The sequence below is a fragment of the Grus americana genome, chromosome 27 (assembly GCF_028858705.1).
Source record: "Grus americana isolate bGruAme1 chromosome 27, bGruAme1.mat, whole genome shotgun sequence".
In the NCBI taxonomy this organism is placed as follows: domain Eukaryota; kingdom Metazoa; phylum Chordata; class Aves; order Gruiformes; family Gruidae; genus Grus; species Grus americana.
This window is the reverse complement of record NC_072878.1, coordinates 2,899,925-2,922,631: the sequence shown is the minus strand read 5'-3', so window position 1 is coordinate 2,922,631 and position 22,707 is coordinate 2,899,925. Positions and strand designations below refer to the sequence as shown.

The 22,707-nt window shown below is 56.7% G+C and overlaps 2 protein-coding genes across 2 annotated transcripts; one reads left to right on the top strand and one right to left on the bottom strand.

Annotated features, from left to right (window-relative positions):
* Window positions 1–10,260: 10,260 nt before the first annotated feature.
* LOC129196931 (olfactory receptor 14C36-like) lies at window positions 10,261–11,196 on the bottom strand. Its single transcript, XM_054804899.1, has one exon. It carries the CDS (start codon window positions 11,194–11,196, stop codon window positions 10,261–10,263), a length of 936 nt encoding a protein of 311 aa, XP_054660874.1.
* A 10,338-nt stretch (window positions 11,197–21,534) lies between these two features.
* Window positions 21,535–22,482, top strand: LOC129196930 (olfactory receptor 14J1-like). The gene has a single exon (XM_054804898.1). It carries the CDS (start codon window positions 21,550–21,552, stop codon window positions 22,480–22,482), a length of 933 nt encoding a protein of 310 aa, XP_054660873.1. The 5' UTR covers window positions 21,535–21,549.
* The last annotated feature ends 225 nt before the right edge of the window (window positions 22,483–22,707 follow it).

Genomic DNA, 22,707 nt, shown 5'->3' with positions numbered 1-22,707 from the left:
CAGAGCCAGGGAAGGGGCAATCCCAGCCCCGTGTGCCCCAGCAAGTGCCTCTGTACCCTGTGCCAGGACAGTGGGCAGCGGAGCTGCCTCCTAACCACTGTGGGAGGTGATCCATGGGACGTGAGACCCCCTGGGGCTGGATGGGGTGTTCAGGGCACCGCGGCCACCTTAGGGCTCGTTTCTGTGGGGCCAGAGCCCAGGGTTCACCCCAACACAGCAGCTCTGTCATGGCCTCTGTGCCACGGGACCAGTGTGGCCCAGGCAGGGCCTGGGGGAAAGAGCAGCTGGGGAACCCCAGGGTGAGGAGATGGGCGCTCCCTCTGGGGTGCATCACGGGACCTTGCAGGGACCCATTTTTGCTGGAAACTGTGGCTGGCAGGATGGAAATGTCTCTGTCAGCAGGAATATTCCCCAGGGAACATGGGCTCTCGCAGCTCCACAGCCTGACCCTGAACCCACTGTCCCCAAGACATGGCCCTTCCTCACCGCCATCTCCTTGTGCTCTGCTCCCCCCGATCAGCCTCAGGGAGACACCCCGACACCTGGGCAGGCAAGCACCAGCTCTGGGTCATACCCCCAAAGGCTTTTAATAAGAACAAATGTGGAGGCAGGGGGTAAACACAGGAGAATAAAACCAGAGGCAATGCCCGGCTGTTTCTGCTGCCCATGGGAAAAGGCAGACGGTTCCCTGGTGCTCACGGCTCTCCCAGCTGCACAGACCTCTCCTCCCTCCTGGCTGCACCCAGCTGCACAGCAGGGACGGGCTGTCCTGGCCCGGGGCCCAGGGACTGTTGGGCACTGAGCTCTGGTGTCACAGCCTTTGTGTCCTCAGGGGGATGTGCCAGAGACACCTCATCAGCATCGTCACAGCCTGTGCTCTCCGGGGACAGGGACCAGGCATCTCCCTCAGCTCCAGGGGCCCCAGCACTTCTCTGGGAGCGCAGCTTTGCCCCTGCAGGCAGCAAGGCAGCCCATTGCACATTCGTCCCATGAGGTGCCCCTCCTGATCTCTACATCACCTTCCCCCCTTCTCCTCACCACTCCTGAGATGGTCAGATCCCTCTCCCACCCCCGGTCCCCCCAAGGAAAACTCCCAGGGCAGGTTCCCCCATCCCAGGATTTTGGGGTCTCAGTATGGCAGTGATTCATCCAGCAGCAGGGATGGCACCCCAGGAACCAGCAGCACTATCTTTGCCTCTCACCTCCAGGTGCATCCCTGGGCCCTGCTCCCTCCTCTGGGGCCCTGGGCATTTCCCAGTCTCCCTGACCAGAGGCAGGATCCTCCCCAGGGTCAGAAACCTCCCTGGCATCATCATAGCCATCCGCTGGGTCACCTCTGGGCATGACAGGGATGTCTGAAAAGAGAGGAGAGTTGGTGACAGTGAGAAGACACGTCCTGATGGGCAGAGGATGGGAGGATGCTGAGGCACATGGGGCTCAGACACTGGTTTTGGCAGCACCACAGGAGACCCCTGCCTGTGTCCTCCCCAACTCTAACAGTGACACCACTGTCCATCCCAAGTCTGCAGGGAGGAGAGATCCACCCCTTCCTGCCCCCCGTTACCTGGGTCTGACCCCGGACCATCCTTCTCCTCACTGTCCCCGGGCTGGGGCTGCACCTTGGTCAGGGATCCCTCTGAATAGGAGCCTGGAGAGAGGTGATGCCGGTGTTATGGGAGTGCGCTCTGCTGACCCAGTTTGGGCTCAGTGCTGCTGGGGACAGGGGACCCACCGAGCCAGGGCTGCGTGGGGAGGAGGGCTCAGGACTCAGCCTGCTTCCCTGGGACAAACCCCCTCTCACAGGGGCTCCCAGAGCTGCCCCGGGACAGCCCCTTCCCTCACCCCTCAGGTGTCCGGTGGGACGCAGGGACAGGCAGAGAGGGGCTGTCCCTGTCTGGGACGGGCAGAGCTGGTGGGGAGGAAGCTCCTCTCCCACGCCCACCACCTGGCTGCTCTCCCCACACACCCCACAGCCCCACAGCTGCAGGGACCATGGGCCAGGGGGCTGGGGTCCAGGGCAAAGAGCCCTGCAGATGTGCCCCCCATCAGGGACCCACACCCACCTGAGCCGCTGAACCTCGCCTGCTTCTCCCATGCCGGGCTGTAACCGATCTCCTCGTACAGGGCCTCAGGGAAGGGCTCCCAAGCTCTCTCGGAGCCTGCGGACAGAGGCAGGGCTGGCTCAGGGACGGGCAGAGAGGGGACGGCATCCTGCTCTGCTCCACCAGCCCTCTGCCCCTGGGACAGCCCAGGGCTGTCCCCACAGCACAGCCCCACTGCGCTGTCCTGTCACCGCTGACACTTCCTCAGTAAAGGCAATGTCCCCATGGAGATGGTCAGGGGCAGCGACACCCTCACACCATCCCCTCAGAGATAGCCCTCGTGCCCCTCTGGGCCCTGGGCCAGGTCCCTGGTGCTGACCTTGGAGCAGCTCCTGCCTTTCCTCTGCCCCTGGAGCTGCCCCCTCCCTGCCCCATGGATCCATAGCACGGCCCCTGCCCTGCTGGGGGGTAGGTAAGGGTTGGAGGGAGGAACAGCCTGGGGGCCTGACGCCACAGGGATGGACCCTGCTGTCCCATGCTTCTCCCAGCATCTCCCCTGCCCCACAGCCCCCTCCAGAGCTGCCCAGAGCACTGCCAGTGGCACATCCTCACCTGTCTCCCCTCTGCTCCCATCTCCCCCAGCCCAGCTCGGCCATTGCTCTCCTTGCCCCATCCCTAACTCCCCCTGAGTCCGGACTCTCTCAACCCCTTGCTGCTGGTAGCCCACGGTCAGGCAGTCAATGGGGCGGCACATGGGGATGCAGGCAGCACACACTCTTGTCCCCCCAGCTCTGCCTGTACCCCTCACTGACACCCCACAGCCAGGAGGCATCTTCCCCAGGGACCGTGGGGGAAGGACCCACCTCTGCGCCCAGCCCTAGCGCTCCACACTTGCCCGGCCAGGAGGGCCAGGAGCAGGCAGAGAAGGGCTCCCAGGATGATGCAGATGATGACGGGCAATGAGACTCTCCCACTGCCCGTTGGACGGCCCCGGGTGGGATCTGGATGGGCAGGAACACAGAAATAGCAGCAGCAGGCCTGGGAGAGGTGGGGGGCTAGGACAGCCCAGTCCTGACCCCCCCTTACACCAGGGGTAAGGGACCCCAGGGGGGGAGTGATGGGGAAGCTCCCACCCTACCAGGTAATGATAGCCCTCCCAAACCCCTCCCCCACTGCTAACCCGGGGACACCTCTTGGGAGTTTCACACCCCGGCAAGGAGCCCCTTCCCTCCGGCTGTGGGTCACAGCCTGGCCCTAGGAAGACCCAGCGCTGACGGGGAGGACAGCTTACCTGCTCGGGGGGTTGGTGCTGCTGTCCTGGGTGCAGCTGCAGAGGAGGAGAAGTGGAGCTGGGCTGAGAGGCTGGGTGTGCAGGTACCAGGGAGCCTCCTCTCTGGCACATCGTGTGTGTGTGCACGTGTGCGGACATCCCTGACACATCCCACCCAAAGTGTCCCTCCTGCGGGGCTGGTCAGGGTGGCCAGGAAGGACCCCAGGGCCCTACTCATGCAAGTAGCTCCTGCGTGAACAGGAGGAGAAAGTTGGGAACCAACAGAGATGGCAGGGCAGGGTGGGCATTCATGTCCCAGCCCCAGGCACCCACGGAGGGTGGGCTGAACCACACCAGGGGTCAGGCAGTGGCAGGTTCCCCCTGGGCTTTCCTCAGGGACCAGGGAAACCAGCAATGACAGTCCCAGCTCAGCAGTGTGATTAGCCACACCGGGCCCTTCTCCAGTTCCCCCTTGTTTCCTGAGGGCACAGCCAGGTCCCTTCCCCATCCCAGCCACAAAGGTGGGGAATGGGCTGGCCCCTTACCTGAACATGTCACTCCAGCATCCTCACTGTGATCGCAGTATTGTTGAGACCTTTCTTTGTTTCTGCAGTCAGACAGGGCAGACTCAGTGCCGTCACACTCAACATCAAACATCCAAATGGGGCCAGACCCTGGCCCAAAGTATCCGTACTCATGAGCTTTAACAGCAGACCCACAGCCCAGCTGCTTACAAACCACTGCAGCATCATCTATGTCCCATAAGTCATCACACACAGTCCCCCACTGGCCCTGTTGTTTCACTGCCACTCTTCCAGCACAGCGTCCGCCACCATTTTCCAGCCTCACCTCCGCAGCCCCTTCAAACACCAACATGGGAATGGTCAGGAGAGCACCGAGCCCCAGACCACAGATGTGGAGGTCCCTCCTACCCAGGCCGAGTCACAGGCACCAGCATGGGAGCCCTCACCCTTCCACGCTGTCCCCAGGGCAGTGTCAGGGTCCCTTTTCTCCCCACAGGCTGCAAAGGGCTGGAGGTGCCCAGCTCTGGCCCTGCTGGGCCATTCACCACCCCACAGCCTGAAGCACCTCCTCCCACCTCAACGACCTCCTGCCAATGCCCATCTGCACACCGTACACAGGCCACCTTCTCCTCACCAGCCCAGAAACCCCTGTACAGCCCCGTGCCCCCAGGCCCACAGCTCCCTCTCCACCCAGACAGGCACAGGCAAAGGCAGAAGTTCCATCGACTTGAGCAACATCTGCCCCTCATCTCAGCGGCACCTTCAAAGCAACCCCATTCCCAGGGGTGTCCCGATGACCCCACTGGAGCCCGCTGGCCCCATCGCTGGGACAAGGATGTCGGCACTTACCCCTGCACAGCTGCAGCCAGAGGAGCAGCCACAGCACCTGAGGGGACAGGAGTCCCTCCATCCCCATCCTCAGCCTCCTGCCCTGCTGGCACAGCCCTGCGGCACCCCACTCCCTCTCACGCCTCCTGGGGACTCACGGGGACAACGACGATGGGAGGGTAATGTATCTCTGTCGATGCCGACCCAGCTGCAGGAGGAGCCAATCGAAGCAGCAGCACCTTTTTAGACATTATCGGGAGTGATCTCCCCTCTGACACAGCCAAGCCCTCCAATGAACTTCTCCAGCGCCATTCATGACCATATATGAGGGACATAGATGTTTCGCTGCGGGTGTCATCATCACTGCATCGGGGGATCATCACGGGACAAGCTGGGTGTGGAGGGGAAATGGGTCTGTCACCCCTCGACCCCTGCTGTGGGCACGGGGAGCAATGAGCATCTCCTCTGCTGGGCTCACCCAAGAAGCCAAGGCGTGAGTGTCCAGGCACTGTCAAGCCATGGGAACCACGGAGCTGTGTCAGCTTGGAAGGGAAACAGCCCCTGCCCCTGCTACAGCCCCCGCTGTGCTGGGAGAGCAGCTGGGAAAAGTCCTCGTCCAGGGGAAGAGCTCCATGCCAGGAGTGCTGGCTCGCCCGTCCCTCCCCGCAGAGCCCCACGGCGGGTCCCTCACAGGAGCCCAAGCTGGGACATGTCTCTGCCCTGGCAGCAGACACGCAGCCCCAAGGCTCAGACGTGTCCCTGACTCTCTGCGTGTCACCCAGGGGCCGTTATTCCCCGCGGGCAGATCGGGAGCCGGAGCCTGCAGGTGCACAAACCACAGCCCACGTGGCCTGGCAGCGCTCGCCGCGCTCCCCCCACAGCACCCCGGCAGGCAGTCTGTGGTTTCCTCCTGGCACCGTGCCCAGGCACATCCCTGCGGGGCCCCCGAGCCACCCCCACCCCGACTGCTCCAGCCAGGGCTGCAGGGGCTGCTCCTTCGGCCTCGCAGGCATGGGGCTGGGCAGCTCCCGGCCCCCGGCATGCCCCTCTGATGCACACGCCCGCTCGGCACCGAGCCCCACGGCCACGGGCTGCCGTCGCTGACGTCACCTCACACCCTCCTAGTGCCACCGCTCTCTGAGCAGCACTTAGACTGATGGTGACCTCACAGCCCTCCCACTGCCAGCGCTCTCTGCTCGGGAGTTACAGTGACCGTGACCTCACACCCTCCTACTGTGTGCTGCTGTGTGCTCATGACTCACGCTGTCACACGTGTGTGTGTGTGTGTGCTGTGTACAGGCTTCTGCTGACGTTGGTTCTTCCAAAAAGCCATGTTTGGGTGGGGTCTAAATGATTATTTTGATGACATCAGAAGCACCCACACAAGCCATATCCCTGCTCTTGGCCTAAAAGCTACTCCAGCAGCAGGGAAATGACGAGCTCCTGCACAAGCCATGGGCATACTCCTGGCCTATCCACTACTCAGCCACAGGTGATGTCATAGCATCTACCACTGCCATGTGCCTCTTCCTGGCTTATCAGGTACTCAGGCACCACTGACATCACAAGGACATTCACCAGACATCCGCCAGCTCCTGGCCTATCACCTCCTCAGGCACCAGGAGCCTCACAAGCACCTACACTATCCATAAGCCTGCTCCTGGCCTATCAGCTCCTCAGGCAAGAGAGACCTCATGAGAACCTGCACAGCCCACGGGCCTTCTCCTGGCCTAGCAAGTGCTCAGGCACTAATGATCTCACCAACCCCTACTCAAGCTTTTGGCCCAGACCAACCTATTTGCTATGACCTCGTGCTCCGCCCTCTTGAAGTACCCCCACCCTGGACCTGTCAGGGCTTGTTCTGCAGCCTGGTCAAGTGGGGGAACCAACTGGAATTTTTTTTTTTGTTTCTATTAGCATTTAAATCTTAATTCTTCAGTCCATTAAATCTTACTAAAGAAAGTTTTATCCATTGCATACCTAGGCTTTTGTGGCTCTAGTAATTTAATTTCTATAGCTTAAGAAATGTTTATTTAAATATAAATTATACACACATACCCACATATATGGAAGTATATATCTTAAAACCCTGTATCTATTTATAAATAAATAAATTTATAAATATAATTGTACACGCATTTTATATATACATATATTTTTATATATTTTATATAAAGTATCTATACTTATATTGAGCACTTCCTGGTCCAAAGAAGAAAGGCAGCCAATTGCAAGGCTGCCTGAGAACACCTGGCTATGATGCTGTCAACAATGGCTGCCAGCCAATCACCAGGCAGGATGAAAGGAGGCAGGCAGAAGCGGCCTCCTCCCTGTATGTAATGACAGGGCGCTTCCTTTGTGACGCGCCCCTGAGGACAGCAGGACGGGGCGGCCGGTCCTGCCAGCCAATCACAGGGGCTGCTTGAGAACACACGGGGGTGACAGTGTCAAGAAATGGCCGCTAGCCAATCACAGAGCAGTATGCTGTTCACCAAGAGGGCGGCTCACAGCCAGGGAAGGGCGGCACCCCCTGTCCTGGAAGGGTGGCCAGAGCAAAATGGCGGCCGCGGTGTGTGCAGGGGAAGGGCCTTCCGGGTCTGATGTGACCCGGCAGGGGTGGCCGGTGCTGCCAGCCAATCCCAGCAGAGCACATGCCCAGGAGAGGAGAGGGACTTGCGGGGCAAGTGGCCCCTGCGGCTGCTGGGAGGGGGCGGGACTTCCCCTGGCAGCTGGTGGGCAGGGCAGCTGTGGCGGCGTGTCTCCCGTAGCAGTGGTGCCTGTGCTCCTGGCGTGTTCCAGGGCAGGGATCCCCAGGCGCACCAGGAAGGCACCCGGGGAGGGACAAACAGCCCAGCCAGAGCTGGGCCGCCAGAGCTCTGAGAGCCTCCAGTTCCCTCCCATCTCCAGAGCCCGTGCGGGACTGTCTCACAGAACAGACGGCTCCTTCAGCTGACAGGAAACACTGGCCCTGGTGGAGCTCTGGGGGCAGCTTTCAGTGGAAGGTCCAGAAAAGGCCTTGACTCTGTGTAAGCCCTGCTCAGCAACAACAAAAACATCTCTGTGTAACAAAAACATCTCTATGTTATCAACACTGTTTCCAGCACAAATCCCAAACATAGCCCCAGACTGGCTACTGGGAAGACAATTAACTCTGTCTCAGCTGACACCAGGACAGCTCATGATCCAGCCTCTGGTCCACAGCAGCAGCCAGACCGACCCTGACCGACTGGAGATTTTCCAGCAGTGGCCAGAAGGGTGGTCGGGGCCTGGAGCACGTTATGTCCAAGGAGAGGCTGAGAGAGCTGCCCTGTTTTGAGAAATCCCTCAGAGCCAAACACTGGAGCCAGGCCCCGGGGGAGATGGTGGGATCTCAGCCAGTGGAGATATTCCAAATTTGTTGAGACAAGGCCCTGAGCACCTGATCTATCAGGAGCTGTCTGAGGAGGGGTTGGGACTAGAGCCCAATGAAATGATTGTCCTTTTTCAAATAGTCTTTCTGTGTGCCAGCCTTTCTGCAACACTGACAGCTCCCACCCAGCTGAAATCACTTTGGGAGACGACGGTTCCCCTTTGGTACCCAGAAGAACCATAGTGTGAGGACATCCCCCACGGCTCACACGTGCAGCCAGCACAGCGTGAGGCACTCATCCCCAGGGAAGCATTCCTGGGCTGCTGCTCAGTACCTGCTGTGGGCTAGAGGACCATCACAGCCCATCGCCAAGGGCAGCCTGTCCAGGATCTCCTGGGACTGTGCAGGCAGGCCATGGTGACCAGCTCCAGCAGAGACAGCCACGGCAGGTCCCTGCATGGGCTCAGAGCAGGGCACATGGAGACACCCAACAGCCAGCGCAGAGGCACTGTGGCAATGCCTATAGGCTGACAGTGGGCTGAAGAGCGTGGGGCAAGAAGAGGAGACCTCCTCAGCTGGGCTGGCCAAGCCCTGCTGCCCAACATGGCCCCCAAGCCCTGCAGTGCCGGCACTAGATAGAGCAGGGTGCATTCATGGGATGGGGAAACATCTCCAGCAGCACAGTCCCCGTGGCAGCCCTCCATGCCTCCACCCACAGCAGCCCTCCATTTGGCAGCCCCCCACCAGTACCTGCCCCTGCACAATCTCGGTCGTGTCCCATGCGGGTGTCAGCAGTCAGCCGTGCGGTGGGATCTGCAGGGTGTGGGACAGAAGAGAGACAGCACCGGGCTGGCCGTGCCCCAGGACAGGCACTGAGCCCAGCAGGAGGACGGAGCTGGCCCCACAACCAAGGTCCCTCCCCAGGGCTGGGTGTATGGTCAGAGAGGGAAATGGACGATGCGTGGGGCGGTTTCTCCCAATTGCCCTGGGGCAGCTTCCCCAGCGTGTCCAGGGAACATGGCACAGAGCAGCTCCTCTCTCCTGCACCTGTGATGACTTGCTTCCTTCTCAAGGAGATCAGGCTCTGCTCCACAGGCCCACTGGAGCGGGTCCTCCCCCTGGAGGGTCACAGAGCTCCGATAACGTCAGGCTGTTCCTGTCCTGGGCACTTTCCAGTCCAGCCCATCTCCTCCCCAGCTGTCCCCCACATTCCCTGCCCTCTACCCAGCACAGCCCAGCAGAGCAGCCCAGTCTGGGCTGGCAGTCTGGGCTGCTGCAGAGCTCTGGGCACTCAGCCCACAGCCCCAGCCCCTTGGAAGGGCACAGCAGCTGCTGGGAGGCAGAGGGGAGGCTCAGCCTCCCCATCGGCCCCAGGCCTGCAGCTGGCCCCAAGTGCCAGCGCAGGCCACTCCCTCTCGGCCTCTCCTGCATTGACGCTGCAGGGGATCCCCAGCCCTGACCGCCTTTGCCCCACTCTGCCTCCCCGCCAGCCCTGCTCCCCAGGACACCAGCAGAGTCCTGGCCCTGTGGCTCCTCAGGCACCTCCTGCATCTCTCCACTCTCCTGCCCTGTGCCTGCTGCATCTTCACGGACTCCCACAGCACTGCAGAGTCTTTCTTTGCGGGTACCTGGAGCGAGTGCTCTGCCCTGGGGGGACTTCATCTCAGGGTCTTTCACCTTCTGAGTCTCCATACACTTCCCACCCCAGAGTACCTGCAGTGTCCCCATCCTCTCCTGACCACGCCAGATTCCTTTCCACATGGACGGACATCTGCCATCAGCCCCGTCATACCTGTGACAGCCTGAGGAAGGGGACTGGGAGCTCATTCACCATTTCCAATGCCCCTGGACACCAAGACGAGAGCCTTCAACTAAGTGCTTGGTGTCTAACAGTGATACCATGAGATTATTTCCCCAAAGAGAAGGAGAAAACAAGGCGGAAGAGACTTGGAAAGTCCAATTCCTCTGGCTTGTTCTTAGCCACAGCTGTATCAAGGAGAGCCCAGGCTGCAGGCACCTCCCTCAGGAGATCCCCTTTTATTGCAGAGAGGCTATTAGGAAGGCAAAAGGTGACACATGGTTCTTCAAGGATCAGACACAACAGGACAGCACCTCAAGAGAAGTGCTATGAACCCAAGCAATTACCTCTAACAATGATTATCAGAGAAAAAAAAAAAAACAAAACAAAACAAACAGAGTACTGGTCTAAAATATGTTCTGGATACTCTGCAGAGAAGGGGAGACAAATTACTGTTGGTGGTGCAAGGTCCATTGACTTAGTTTCCTGAGGGTACCCTTGAGCTCCTGGTTCCTGATGCTGTAGATGAGGGGGTTCACTGCTGGAGGCACCACCGAGTACAGAACTGCCACCACCAGGTCCAGGGATGGGGAGGAGATGGAGGGGGGCTTTAGGTGAGAAAATATGACAGTGCTGACAAACAGGGAGACGACAGCAAGGTGAGGGAGGCACGTGGAAAAGGCTTTGTGCCGTCCCTGCTCAGAGGGGATCCTCAGCACAGCCCTGAAGATCTCCACATAGGACAGCACAATGAAAACAAAACAACCAAATATTAAAAAAGAACTTAATATAAGAAGCCCAACTTCCCTGAGGTAGGTGTCTGAGCAGGAGAGCTTGAGGATCTGGGGGATTTCACAGAAGAACTGGTCCAGGGCATTGCCTTGGCAGAGTGGTATAGAAAATGTATTGGCCGTGTGCAGCACAGCGTAGAGAAACCCACTGCCCCAGGCAGCTGCTGCCATGTGGACACAAGCTCTGCTGCCCAGGAGGGTCCCGTAGTGCAGGGGTTGGCAGATGGCAACGTAGCGGTCATAGGACATGACAGTGAGAAGGGCGTACTCAGCTCCAAGCAGGAAGACAATCAGAAAGACCTGAGCAGCACATCCTGTGTAGGAGATGGTCCTGATGTCTAATAGGGAATTGGCCATGGCTTTGGGCACTGTGGTGGAGATGGAGCCCAGGTCGAGGAGGGAGAGGTTGAGGAGGAAGAAGTACATGGGGGTGTGGAGGTGGTGGTCGCAGGCGATGGCAGTGATGATGAGGCCATTGGCCAGGAGAGCAGCCAGGTAGATGCCCAGGAAGAGCCAGAAGTGCAAGAGCTGCAGCTCCCGTGTGTCTGTGAATGCCAGGAGGAGGAACTCGGTGATGGAGCTGCCATTGGACATTTGTGGTTCCTTGGCATGGGGGCTGGTTGAAAACATGAAAGGACAGGGAAAATTAGGACATCTTCCTCTGAGCAAAGCCACTCCATTTCTCATAGAAACACCCCCCAATTGAAATGCATTTCCCTTCTCTGGTTTCTGCTGGCTGAGTGTGTTGTGAGGAGCTGAGGAGTCAGCTGTGCTCAGCTGCAGTGGGTACGTGGAGCTGGTTTGTGACACCTCCAATGTTGACAACCGATGTCAGATGTAATCCACCCTTAATGGAGAAATTAAATCTCTGCACTCATGACTCAGAAGAGTGCAGGCTGCCGAAGACAGGCTTAGCATTTCCTTAGAAGAATTTTGTCTGTGGTTTTTATTTTCCACCATCACATCTGGGGAGAGCTCCTGTGAGGGGTAGAAATACTCATTTTAGGATGGAAAAATGGGAAGAGGACAGCAATGGGAATGTGATAGGACAGGTAAAAAGGCTCAGCTCTTTGTAGCTTAGTGCAGAGTCAGGAGAGATGCAGTGTCCATTAGACTGTCACCCAGCTGCCCTGCACTTTTGCTTCTGCTGCCTTGAAGATGACGACAAACAGAAATTGCTTTTAAATAATCCCCCAAAACTAGACTGTGATGAGAGATGGGGAGTCCTGGTTCAAAAAGCAGATCTGCAAATGGTTCCTTTTTCCCATCCCAGAGGTGGAGTTGTGATTGAGAGAGAAGGACACAGTCCCTCTCAGAGGGAAGCAAAGGCCTCTGAGAGGAGAGAACTGACCTCCAAGGGAAAGCTCAGCACTCCCTGGGATCCTACAGCACAGCCGTGCTCTTCTGGGGCAGCTCCCAAGCCCAGCAGCACAGGCAAAGCAGACAGTCCGATGTCCTGAAGATGGGATGTCCTAAAGGCAGAGTCAGCTCATTGCTCAGCAGACAACACCCAGCAGACATCTAGAGTGAGGGACCACAAGAGAGCAGCCTGAAGGCAGCCTAGCCCAGGGCTTGGCTGCAGTTTCCTCCCACTCCCTGCCCATGTCTCTGCTGCCTGGAGCTGTCCCTGCCAGGAGCTGGTGCTCTGCCCACACCTGTCCTCCCTGTCCCTGCTCACAGAGCCCATCCCACCCTCTGTGTGCTCAGCTCTGCCCTGCAGACCCCTCCTGGCACCAGGGCACTGCCCAATGGGAACCTCTGTGTTGGCAGGTCTTAAGGGGAAGAGCAGATCAACCCTGAAGACACCTCAAAGATGATGTTGATGCTTTGTGTAGGCAGAGGAAAGGGTGAAGTGACTTTATCAGGTGCCTTGAAAAACCTGTTCATCACTCACTGTAATGCTGGAGGAGTCTCGGTCTCCTGTGCAAAGCTGACAGCTCCATCACTGTTTCCTCTGACCATCACAGCAGGGAATTGAAAGCACCAACCCTGGGAAGCACCTTTCTTTCCATGTAGCCCCTGCCTTTATTTGCGTATGACAAAGTGCCCTGGGAAATGTCCCAGGGGTGATCTGGAGCTGTGAGTAGCCTGGAAACACGCACCACCCTCTCAAGAGCAGAAGGACCCTGCCCTGCCCTTCCAGGGGGCCGCACCTTCCACCCACAGCTTCTCCCTGCAGTGCCCTGGGCAGCTCCCCGGGCAGGCTCAGTGCTGACCCTGGCAGGCGGCAGAGTCCCTGCCCCGGCACACAGCCCCTGGGCTGCAGGGACCCTGCTCTGAAGGACACAACTGGGCACCCCTGCCTGCACACCTGCATTCCCAGCCACTCAAACTTGCCTCTGCACAGGGAGTCCACCTGGCACATCCCAGCAGCTGTGGGCTCTGCCAGCTTGAGGAGATGCCTCCAGGAACCGCATCGGCATTGCCCTGCACCCAGAGACTTACCGTGTCAAGGGCTCTGAAGATTTCTCCTTCCCTGAGCTCTCAGCAAGCCTCCCATTTCCAACTGCCTTTAAGCTCTCTCTGCCTCGCTGTTCTCCCCTCGGTGCCTGCAGGCAGAGCCCTCAGCCCTGCTGTGCTCTGCAGAGGAGCTGCTCCTGGCCAGAGATGTCTCGCTGCAGCACAGCCCACTTGCCATGAGCTCCCTTTGTCCCAGGAGACCAGCAGCAGAGGCCCAGCCCAAGGCGGCATGGTAATGACCCCTCTGGTGGCTTTGGGGATGAGTCCATGAAGCTCAGACCCTGAGAGGAAGCTGATGAAACCTCTCCAGAAGTCACAGTCCGATGCAAACTCCACAGTTTCTTGGAGCATTAATGGGTCCCCCTGAGGGCCATCCCTGACAAAGCAACTCTGGGGCTGGTTAGAGCAGGCAAGTGGAGGCAGTGATGACAGGTAGGCAAAGGCAATGGCAAGGTGGCTCTGATGCTGAGTAATCCTGGGTGTGTTTTATTAAGTCAAAGGGCCAAGCCCTGACCCCCAGCCCCTGGGAGGGGAGACCCTGTCCCTCACACGTGTCTCAGGGCTCTTCCTGGGCCAGTGTGATGTGGGGATGTGCAATGCCTAGAGCAGGACTACCACACACTCTTTCTCAGGCTCACAGGTTGTGACAAGGGGGCGATGAAGTCCTGGTGCTCTAATGAGAAGATGTCTCCTCACAGGCATCACCTGCAGAGAGAACAGCCATAGCCCAGCAGACCAAGACCTTGGCTGTCTTGGGGGCTTTTAGCCTTGCCACTGCCCCAGATGTCTCCACCACAGCATGTCCTACGGTGTCCCACACCTGCACCTCTTTCCCTGCAGGCTCTTGACACCCAGCCTGCTCACCAACCTGGGTCTCACCTGAGCATCTTCCTGCCCTTACTGATATCTCTCCCTGCTCATGGACTCTTCATTGAAAGGCAAAGCTCTGGCTGATCCAGACTCTTGCTGGGTGGCCTCTTGTACCACAGAACTGCACTTGCAGGGACATTTCTTTCTCCTCGTGTCCCATCTCAACCTCCCAAGATGCACTTGGTGGCATCTTGTCTTTCTCATCATGATGTTTCCCAGTTTTCAGAAAAGCTCCACCATCTCTGAAACCACCTTTCAAGCAGTCTCAGGCTACTCCTAGACTGCCCTGAGCCTCCCCACCACTGGGCAAAGGGGCCAAAGAAGCCCAGGTCTCTCAGCCCCTCCACACAGCCCATCTGCTTAAGGCCCCAAACTCCACCTGGCCACATCTCCTCTGGCCACTCTCCAGCTCCTCCCAGCTCCAGCAAAAGAGGGAGCCGAGAACTGGGACAAAGCCATGTGTGGGGGTCCCTACCAGTGCGGTGTCAAGGGCCAGAAGAACTGCCCTGCTCTGGGTGACCATGCTCATCCTAATGCAGGCCCATATGCAAGTGGCCTTCTTCACAGTGAGCAGAAACCCCTGGCTCGGATGGTGTCCCTCACAGTTGCCAGGCCCTTCTCCTCAGAGTCCCTCCTCAGCACAGCAGGTCCCAGCTGGCCCTCATGTACACGTTGGTTCTTCTCCCTGAGGCCAGACTGGCCAATTCTCCTTGTCAACGTCACGAGGTTTCTTTTGGCCAAATCCCCGAGTTTCTCCAGGTCCCTCTGGACTGAAGCTCCATTTGGTCAGCGGTTACTGTTTGTGTGCGGGTGGCTCACCCTGATGGTGGTGGAGTCTCACAAGAGAACAGCATGAGGAGTTGCAGATCTCTACAGACCCAGGGAGGAATTGCCATGAAGAGAGTCTGCAAAACACCAAAGGAGGGTACAAAGCAAGCCAAACCAGGGTCAGCAGAGAAAGGAGAAATGAGGGTGGGGCTGTTTGACGCATGGTGATATTAGAGGAAAATGTATAGCTGTGTAGACACTCAGACAGCATGGATCCCTCCAGGAGATGGTCTTAGACCTTCCATCTATCCAGGCGCTGGCCCCAGGATCACCTCAGCTCCCCAGTTCCCCCATGCACAGACAGTCACACACGTACAAATGATTCTCTCCAGCCCAGCAGCACAGCACCATTGAGGCTGGAAGGCAGCCACCTTCCATCTTCTCTGTGCTTCCTCTTCATGCTTGGTTTTTCGTCAGCAGCTCCTTTCTCATCCATGCCTTCCTCCGGCCACCTTTTCTTTCTGCATTAGGCGCATCAAACAGGTCTCTGCAACTCTCTTCTCTGCTGGCCCATATCCCATGGGATTCTTCCAAGCATGGTGGCCAGGAGGTCAGCTTCTGCTCTCCTCAAGTCCTGCTCTTGGCCTTCTTCCCTTCTCTCAGGATCCTACACTCTGCTTTCTCGCCCCTGAATGTTACATCTCTGACCAGCTCTTCCTTCTTTGTAAGCATGAAGTCCTGCAGGGCATCTCATCTCTTTTCTCCACTCTGCTCCCACCAGTGAGTAGCTTTGGGGGCAGCAAGGGAACTTGCTAAAACTCCATTGTGAACTGGAGTCAAATGGACAGTGACCTGTGGATAAGTTCACAGTGGAGGTACATCGGCTGAGGTGATGGTTGCCTTTGGAAAAGCCCCTGCCAGAACATGTACACACCAGTGACCGCACACCAAATAATCCAAAGCCCCTTTGATCTTTAATGGCTTGAGTGATATCAGCCCTATTCTGCAGTTGGAGTAGATGGTCCCTTCCAGCTTGAACTATTCTGTTCTATTCTGTTCTGTTCTGTTCTGTTCTATTCAGATGTTTCTTCCCTGTTTCAAATCTTTCACTTTTTCATAATCTTCTGAGATTCTTTCTGTTATACGCACTCTGTATGCACCCTCTCACTAGACAGAACAGGAATGACAATAAAAATTCTCCACCAGTTCTACCTGCCAAGGAACTAACTGTGATTATAACACTGAATTTACCCCACTCTGTTCTATCACTGGAGTACAAAAACTTACCTGGGACAGATGGCATCACTTCCCTCCACATCACTTAAAGCTCTGCTCATCTGTCGTTTAAGTCTAAACTGGTGTTGGGTTTTTTTTTTTTTTTTATTCTTCATAAAAGGAGATTTTAACCAGCTTTCTGAATATCTCCTTCTGTTAGAATCATCACAGAATGGCTTGGGGTTGGAAGGGACCTCAAAGGTCATCTAGTTCCAGCCCCTCTGCCATGGCCAGGGACACCCTCCACTAGACCAGGCTGCCCAAAGCTCCTTCCAACCTGGCCTTCAAATCATCCAGGGATGCGGCATCCACAGCTTCTCTGGGCAACCTGTTCCAGTGCCTCACCACCCTCACAATGAAGAATTTCTTCCAAACATCTAGTGTCAATCTACCCTCTTTTAGTTTAAACCCAATTCCGCTTTGTCCTATCACGACACTCCCTGAGAAACAGTCCCTCTCCAGCTTTCCTGTAGGCCCCATTCAGGTACTGGAAGACCTAGAAAGAACTAGATCTCCGCAGAACCTTCTCTTCTCCATGCTAAACAACCCCAACTGTCTCAGTATGTCTTCACAGGAGAGGTGCTCCAGCCCTCTGATCATCTTCCTGGCCTCCTCTGGACTCACTCCAACAGCTCCATGTCTTTCTTGTACTGGGGACCCCAGAGCTGGACGCAGTACTGCAGGTGGGGTCTTATGAGAGGAGAGCAGAGTGGCAGAGTCCCCTCCCTCAACCTGCTGGTCACGCTGCTTTTGATGCAGACTGGGACATGGTTGGCTTTGTGGGCTGCAGCCACTCATTGCCGGCTCATGTTGAGATTTTCATCAATCAACACCCCCAAGTCTTTCTCCTCAGGGCTGCTCTCAATCCATTCTGCACCCAGCCCGTAGTTGTGCTTGGGATTGCCCCAACCCATGTGCAGGACCTTGCACTTGGCCTTGTTGAGCTTCATGAGGTTCGCACGGGCCCACCTCTCCAGCCTGTCAAGGTCCCTCTGGATGGCATCCCTTCCCTCCACCGTGTCAACCACACCACACAGTTTGGTGTCATCGGCAAACTTGCTGAGGGCGCACTCGATCCAGCTGTCCATGTCTCCAACAAAGATGTTAAACAGTTCCAGTCCAAATACCAACCCCTGAGGAACACCACTCGTCACTGGTCTGCACTTGGACATTGAGCCGTTGACCACAAGTCTCTGAGTGTGACCATCCAGCCAATTCCTTATCCACTGAGTGGTCCCTCCATCAAATCCATGTCTCTCCAATTTAGAGAGAAGGATGTCATAGGGGACAGTGTCGAATGCCTTGCACAAGTCCAGGTAGGTGACGGCAGTCACTCTTCCCTTATCCACCAATGCTGTAACCCCATCATAGAAGGCCACCAACTTTGTCAGGCAGGATTTGCCCTTAGTGAAGCCATGGTGGCTGTCACCAATCACCTCCTGGTTTTCCCTGTGCCTGAGCACAGTTCGCAGGAGGATCCGCTCCATCATCTTGCCAGGCACGGAGGTGAGAAGTCCTCCCAGTGACACTCCAGTGCTGCCAGTGAGGATCAGAGTGCTGCCCTGGTTCTCCCAGCGCTGCGCCAGTACTCCCAGAGCAGCTCCCTGGCTCTCTGCAGTGCTCCCGGTTCCACACCAGTGCTCCCGGTGCCGATTAGTGGCTCCTCCAAGTTCTCCCAGTATCTCCCCAGTACTCTCAGTACAGCTCCCAGTGCCACCCCAGAGCTCCCGGTACAGCCATAGTGCTCCCAGTGTTTCCCCAGTGCTCCCAGTGTGGTTTCCTGGCTCATTCCGGTGCTCCCAGTTCTGCCCCAGTGCTGCCAGTGTGGATCACAGTGCCGCCCCAGTGCTCCCAGTGCCACCCAAGTGCTGTCGGTGCTGCTCCCTAGCTCACCGCAGGGCTCCCACTGCCACTCCAGTGCTCCCAGTGTGGATTCCTGGCTCCTCACAGTGAACCTGGTGTGGCTCTTTGCCCCCCTCCTCCCCTCCCTCGAGTTCTCCCAGAGCCACCTCAGTGCTCCCAGTCCAGCTCCCAGGCTCCCTGAAGTGCTCCTAGTTGTGCTCCAGGTCTCCCCGTGCCATTCACTGGCTTCCCCCAGTGCTCCCAGTACTGCCCCAGTACTTGCAGAGCAATTCCTTTGGTCCCCCTAGTCCTCCCAGTTCTGCCCTAGTGCTCCCAGTTCGGCTCCCTGCTCAGCCCAGTGCTCCCAGTGCCACTCCAGTGCAGCCAGTGCCACTCCTTGGTTCTCCCAGTGCTTCTTCAGTTCTCCCAGTGGCGGTCCTTGCCTCCCCTCCCAGTTCTGCCACTGCCACCTCAGTGCACCCAGGGTGGCTCCCTGTCTCCCCCACTCGTCCCAATGCCACCCCAGTTCTCCCACTATGGCTCCCTGGCTCCCCCTAGTGCTCCCAGAGCCGCTCCCAGGCTCCCCGCAGTGCTTCTAGTCTCCATTTCTACTCCATTTCTAGTCTACATTTCTAGGCTCCATTTCTACTAGAGCTGCTCACAGGCTCCCTCCAGTGCTCCCAGTGCCACACCAGTGCTCCCGTTGTGGTGGGTTGACCCTAGCTGGACGTCAGGTGCCCACCAAAGCTGCTCTATCACTGCCCTCTTCAGCTGGACAGGGGAGAGAAAATATAACGAAAGGCTCGGGGGTCGAGATAAGGACAAGGAGAGATCATTCACTAATTACTGTCACTGGCATCTTCTCACAGAAGAAATCCCTGTAGCCTCCCCTCCTCCTGCTACCAAAACCTTGCCACACAAACCAAACACATCTGCTGGCCCTCGTTTTGCTGGTTTTGTAATCTCATTTGGTGTTTTGGAGGTGGTGTTCATGGCAATTCCTACCCGGGTCTGTAGAGCCCTGCAACTCCTCATGCTGCTCTCTTGTGAGACTCCACCACCATCAGGGTGAGCCACCCGCACACAAACATTAACCGCTGACCAAATGGAGCTTCAGTCCAGAGGGACCTGAGATACTTTGAGATGCTAGTCAACACAAACCTCTTGAGGGTTACAAGGAGAAGTGGCCAGTCCTGCATTAGAAGGCAGAGTAACCTCGGTCATCAGGGCAGGCTTGCACCTGACCGGCTGAGCAGTGACCCTGAGGAGAAGGGTCTGGGCGCTACGTGGGACACCATACAAGCCAGTGGTGCATGTTCACTATGAACAAGGCCACCTGCATACAGGCCTGCATTAGGATGACCGTGGCCACCCAGACCATCTTGAGACTGGTTGAAGTGTGGTTTCAGAGATGGTGGAGTTTTTCTCAACATTGGGAAAGCAGCACAAGAAAGAAATAATGGCACAAAGGGAAGCTTTGGAAGTTGAGACTGGGCATGAGGATTTCATGTCACGTTGACTTACACGAAACATCACTCCAAGTGCAGTTCTGTGGTACAAGAGGCCACCCAGCAAGAGTCTGGATTAGCCAAAGCTTTGTATTTCAACACACAGCCCCTGAGGATGGAGAGATATCAGTAAGGGTAGGAAGAGTCTCAAGTGAGAGCAAGGTTGGCAAGCACAGTGGATGTCCAGAGCCTTCCAGGAAACAGGTGCAGGCATAGGACACCATAGGACAACCTGTGGTGGAGATGGTCAAGGGAGATGACAAAGTTGAAGGTTGAAGTTGAGGTCTTTCTCCCATTGGCAGTGGCTGTTGGCTGTGTCACCAAGGCCTACCAGGAGACACCTAATCCTTACAGCACGAGGGCCTCATGGCCTCCTTGTCTCCACTCAAAGGCCTGGGAGGTGTCATACCATTGTCCTGCACTTGGCATTGTACGTCCCCACAAACCCCTGCCCCAGGAAGAGCTCTGAGCTCTGTGTGTGTTACAGGAACCCCCTTCCCAGGGGCTGGGGGTCACAGCTTGGCCCTTTGGCTGATCAAACACACCCAGGGTTACTCAGCATCAGAGCCACCTTGCCATTGCCTTTGCCTACCTGTCATCACTGCCTCCACTTGCCTGCTCTAACCAGCCCCAGAGTTGCTTTGTCAGGGATGGCCCTCAGGGGGAACCATTAATGCTCCAAGAAACTGTGGAGTTTGCATTGGACTGTGACTTCTGGAGAGGTTTCATCAGCTTCCTCTCAGGGCCTGAGCTTCATGGACTCATCCCCAAAGCCACCAGAGGGGTCATTACCATGCCGCCTTGGGCTGGGCCTCTGCTGCTGGTCTCCTGGGACAAAGGGAGCTCATGGCAAGTGGGCTGTGCTGCAGCGAGACATCTCTGGCCAGGAGCAGCTCCTCTGCAGAGCACAGCAGGGCTGAGGGCTCTGCCTGCAGGCACCGAGGGGAGAACAGCGAGGCAGAGAGAGCTTAAAGGCAGTTGGAAATGGGAGGCTTGCTGAGAGCTCAGGGAAGGAGAAATCTTCAGAGCCCTTGACACGGTAAGTCTCTGGGTGCAGGGCAATGCCGATGCGGTTCCTGGAGGCATCTCCTCAAGCTGGCAGAGCCCACAGCTGCTGGGATGTGCCAGGTGGACTCCCTGTGCAGAGGCAAGTTTGAGTGGCTGGGAATGCAGGTGTGCAGGCAGGGGTGCCCAGTTGTGTCCTTCAGAGCAGGGTCCCTGCAGCCCAGGGGCTGTGTGCCGGGGCAGGGACTCTGCCGCCTGCCAGGGTCAGCACTCAGCCTGCCCGGGGAGCTGCCCAGGGCACTGCAGGGAGAAGCACACTAGATGTCTGCTGGGCATTGTCTGCTGAGCAATGAGCTGACTCTGCCTTTAGGACATCCCATCTTCAGGACATCGGACTGTCTGCTTTGCCTGTGCTGCTGGGCTTGGGAGCTGCCCCAGAAGAGCACGGCTGTGCTGTAGGATCCCAGGGAGTGCTGAGCTTTCCCTTGGAGGTCAGTTCTCTCCTCTCAGAGGCCTTTGCTTCTCTGAGAGGGGCTGTGTCCTTCTTAATCACAACTCCACCTCTGAGCAGGGAAAGTGAACAGTTTGCAGATCTGCCCTTTGAAACAGGACTCCCCATCTCTCCTTAGAGTCTTTTTTTGGGCTATTTTTTAGAGAGTAATTTATGTTTGTCGACAATGTCAAGGCAACAGAATCAATTTCATTAGCAGTCTAGTGGACACCTCAGCTCTCCTGACTCTGCACTAAGCTACAAAGACCTGAGTCCTTTTGCCTGAACTGTCTCAAGACTCTTCCCATTTTCCATGATAAAATGTGTATTTCTAACCCTCAGAGGAAAAATCCCCTGATGTAATAGTCGAAAATGAAAAACACAGACAACATTCCTATAAGGACATGCTAAGCTTCTCTTGTGAAGCCCGCACTCTTCCAAATCATGAGTGCAGAGATTTAATTTCTCCATTGAAGGCGGATTACAGTTGACATCGCTTGTCTTCACTGGAGGTGTCACAAACCAGCTCCATGTCCCCACTGCAGCTGAGCACAGCTGACTCCTCAGCTCCTCACAACACACTCAGCCAGCACAAAGCAGAGAAAGGAAATGCATTTGAATTGGGGGGTGTTTCTATGAAAAATGGAATGGATTTGCTCAGAGGAGTCTGTCCTAACTTTTCCCCGTCCTTTGCTTTTTTGAACCAGCCCCCATGCCAAGAAATAGCACATGTCCAACAGCAGCTCCATCACTGAGTTCCTCCTCCTGGCATTCACAGACACACGGGAGCTGCAGCTCTTGCACTTCTGGCTCTTCCTGGGCATCTACCTGGCTGCTCTCCTGGCCAATGGCCTCATCATCACTGCCATCGCCTGCGACCACCACCTCCACACCCCCATGTACTTCTTCCTCCTCAACCTCTCCCTCCTCGACCTGGGCACCATCTCCACCACTGTGCCCAAAGCCATGGCCAACTTAATCTGGGACACCAGGACCATCTCCTATGGGGGATGTGCTGTACAGGTCTTTTTCTTTTTCTTTCTGATGTCAGCAGAATATTTCCTTCTCACCGTCATGGCCTATGACCGCTACGTTGCCATCTGCCAACCCCTGCACTATGGGACCCTCCTGGGCAGCAGAGCTTGTGTCCACATGGCAGCAGCTGCCTGGGGCAGTGGGTTTCTCAATGCTGTGCTGCACACGGCCAATACATTTTCTATACCACTCTGCCAGGGTAATGCCCTGGACCAATTCTTCTGTGAACTCCCCCAGATCCTCAAGCTCTCCTGCTCAGGCTCCTACCTCAGGGAAGTTGGGCTTATTATATTAAGCTGTTTTTTAGTTTTTGGTTGTTTTGTTTTCATTGTGCTGTCCTATGTGCAGATCTTCAGGGCCGTGCTGAGGATCCCCTCTGAGCAGGGACGGCACAAAGCCTTTTCCACGTGCCTCCCTCACTTGGCTATGGTCTCCCTGTTTATCAGCACTGCAATGTTTGCTCACCTGAAGCCCCCCTCCATCTCATCCCCATCCCTGGACCTGGTGGTGGCAGTTCTGTACTCGGTGGTGCCTCCAGCACTGAACCCCCTCATCTACAGCATGAGGAACCAGGAGCTCAAGGATGCCTTGAGGACACTAATCCAATGGACCTTGCACCACCAATAGTAATTTGTCTCCCCTTCTCCGCAAAGTTCCAAGAGTATATTTTAGGCCAGTACTCTGGGTTTTTATTTCTCGGATAATCATACTTAGAGGTAATTGCTTGGGTTCATAGCACTTCTCTTGAGGCTCTGTCCTGTTGTGTCTGATCCTTTACGAATGTCCTGGTTCTGGCAAGGACAGAGTTAATTTCACAAGGAGCCAGGACAGGTGACCCAAGCTGGCCGGGGG

What these genes read in the sequence shown, in the direction of transcription:
- LOC129196931 (XM_054804899.1), bottom strand. Translation starts at nt 11,196, where the DNA reads ATGTCCAATGGCAGCTCCATCACCGAGTTCCTCCTCCTGGCATTCACA.
- LOC129196930 (XM_054804898.1), top strand. Translation starts at nt 21,550, where the DNA reads ATGTCCAACAGCAGCTCCATCACTGAGTTCCTCCTCCTGGCATTCACA.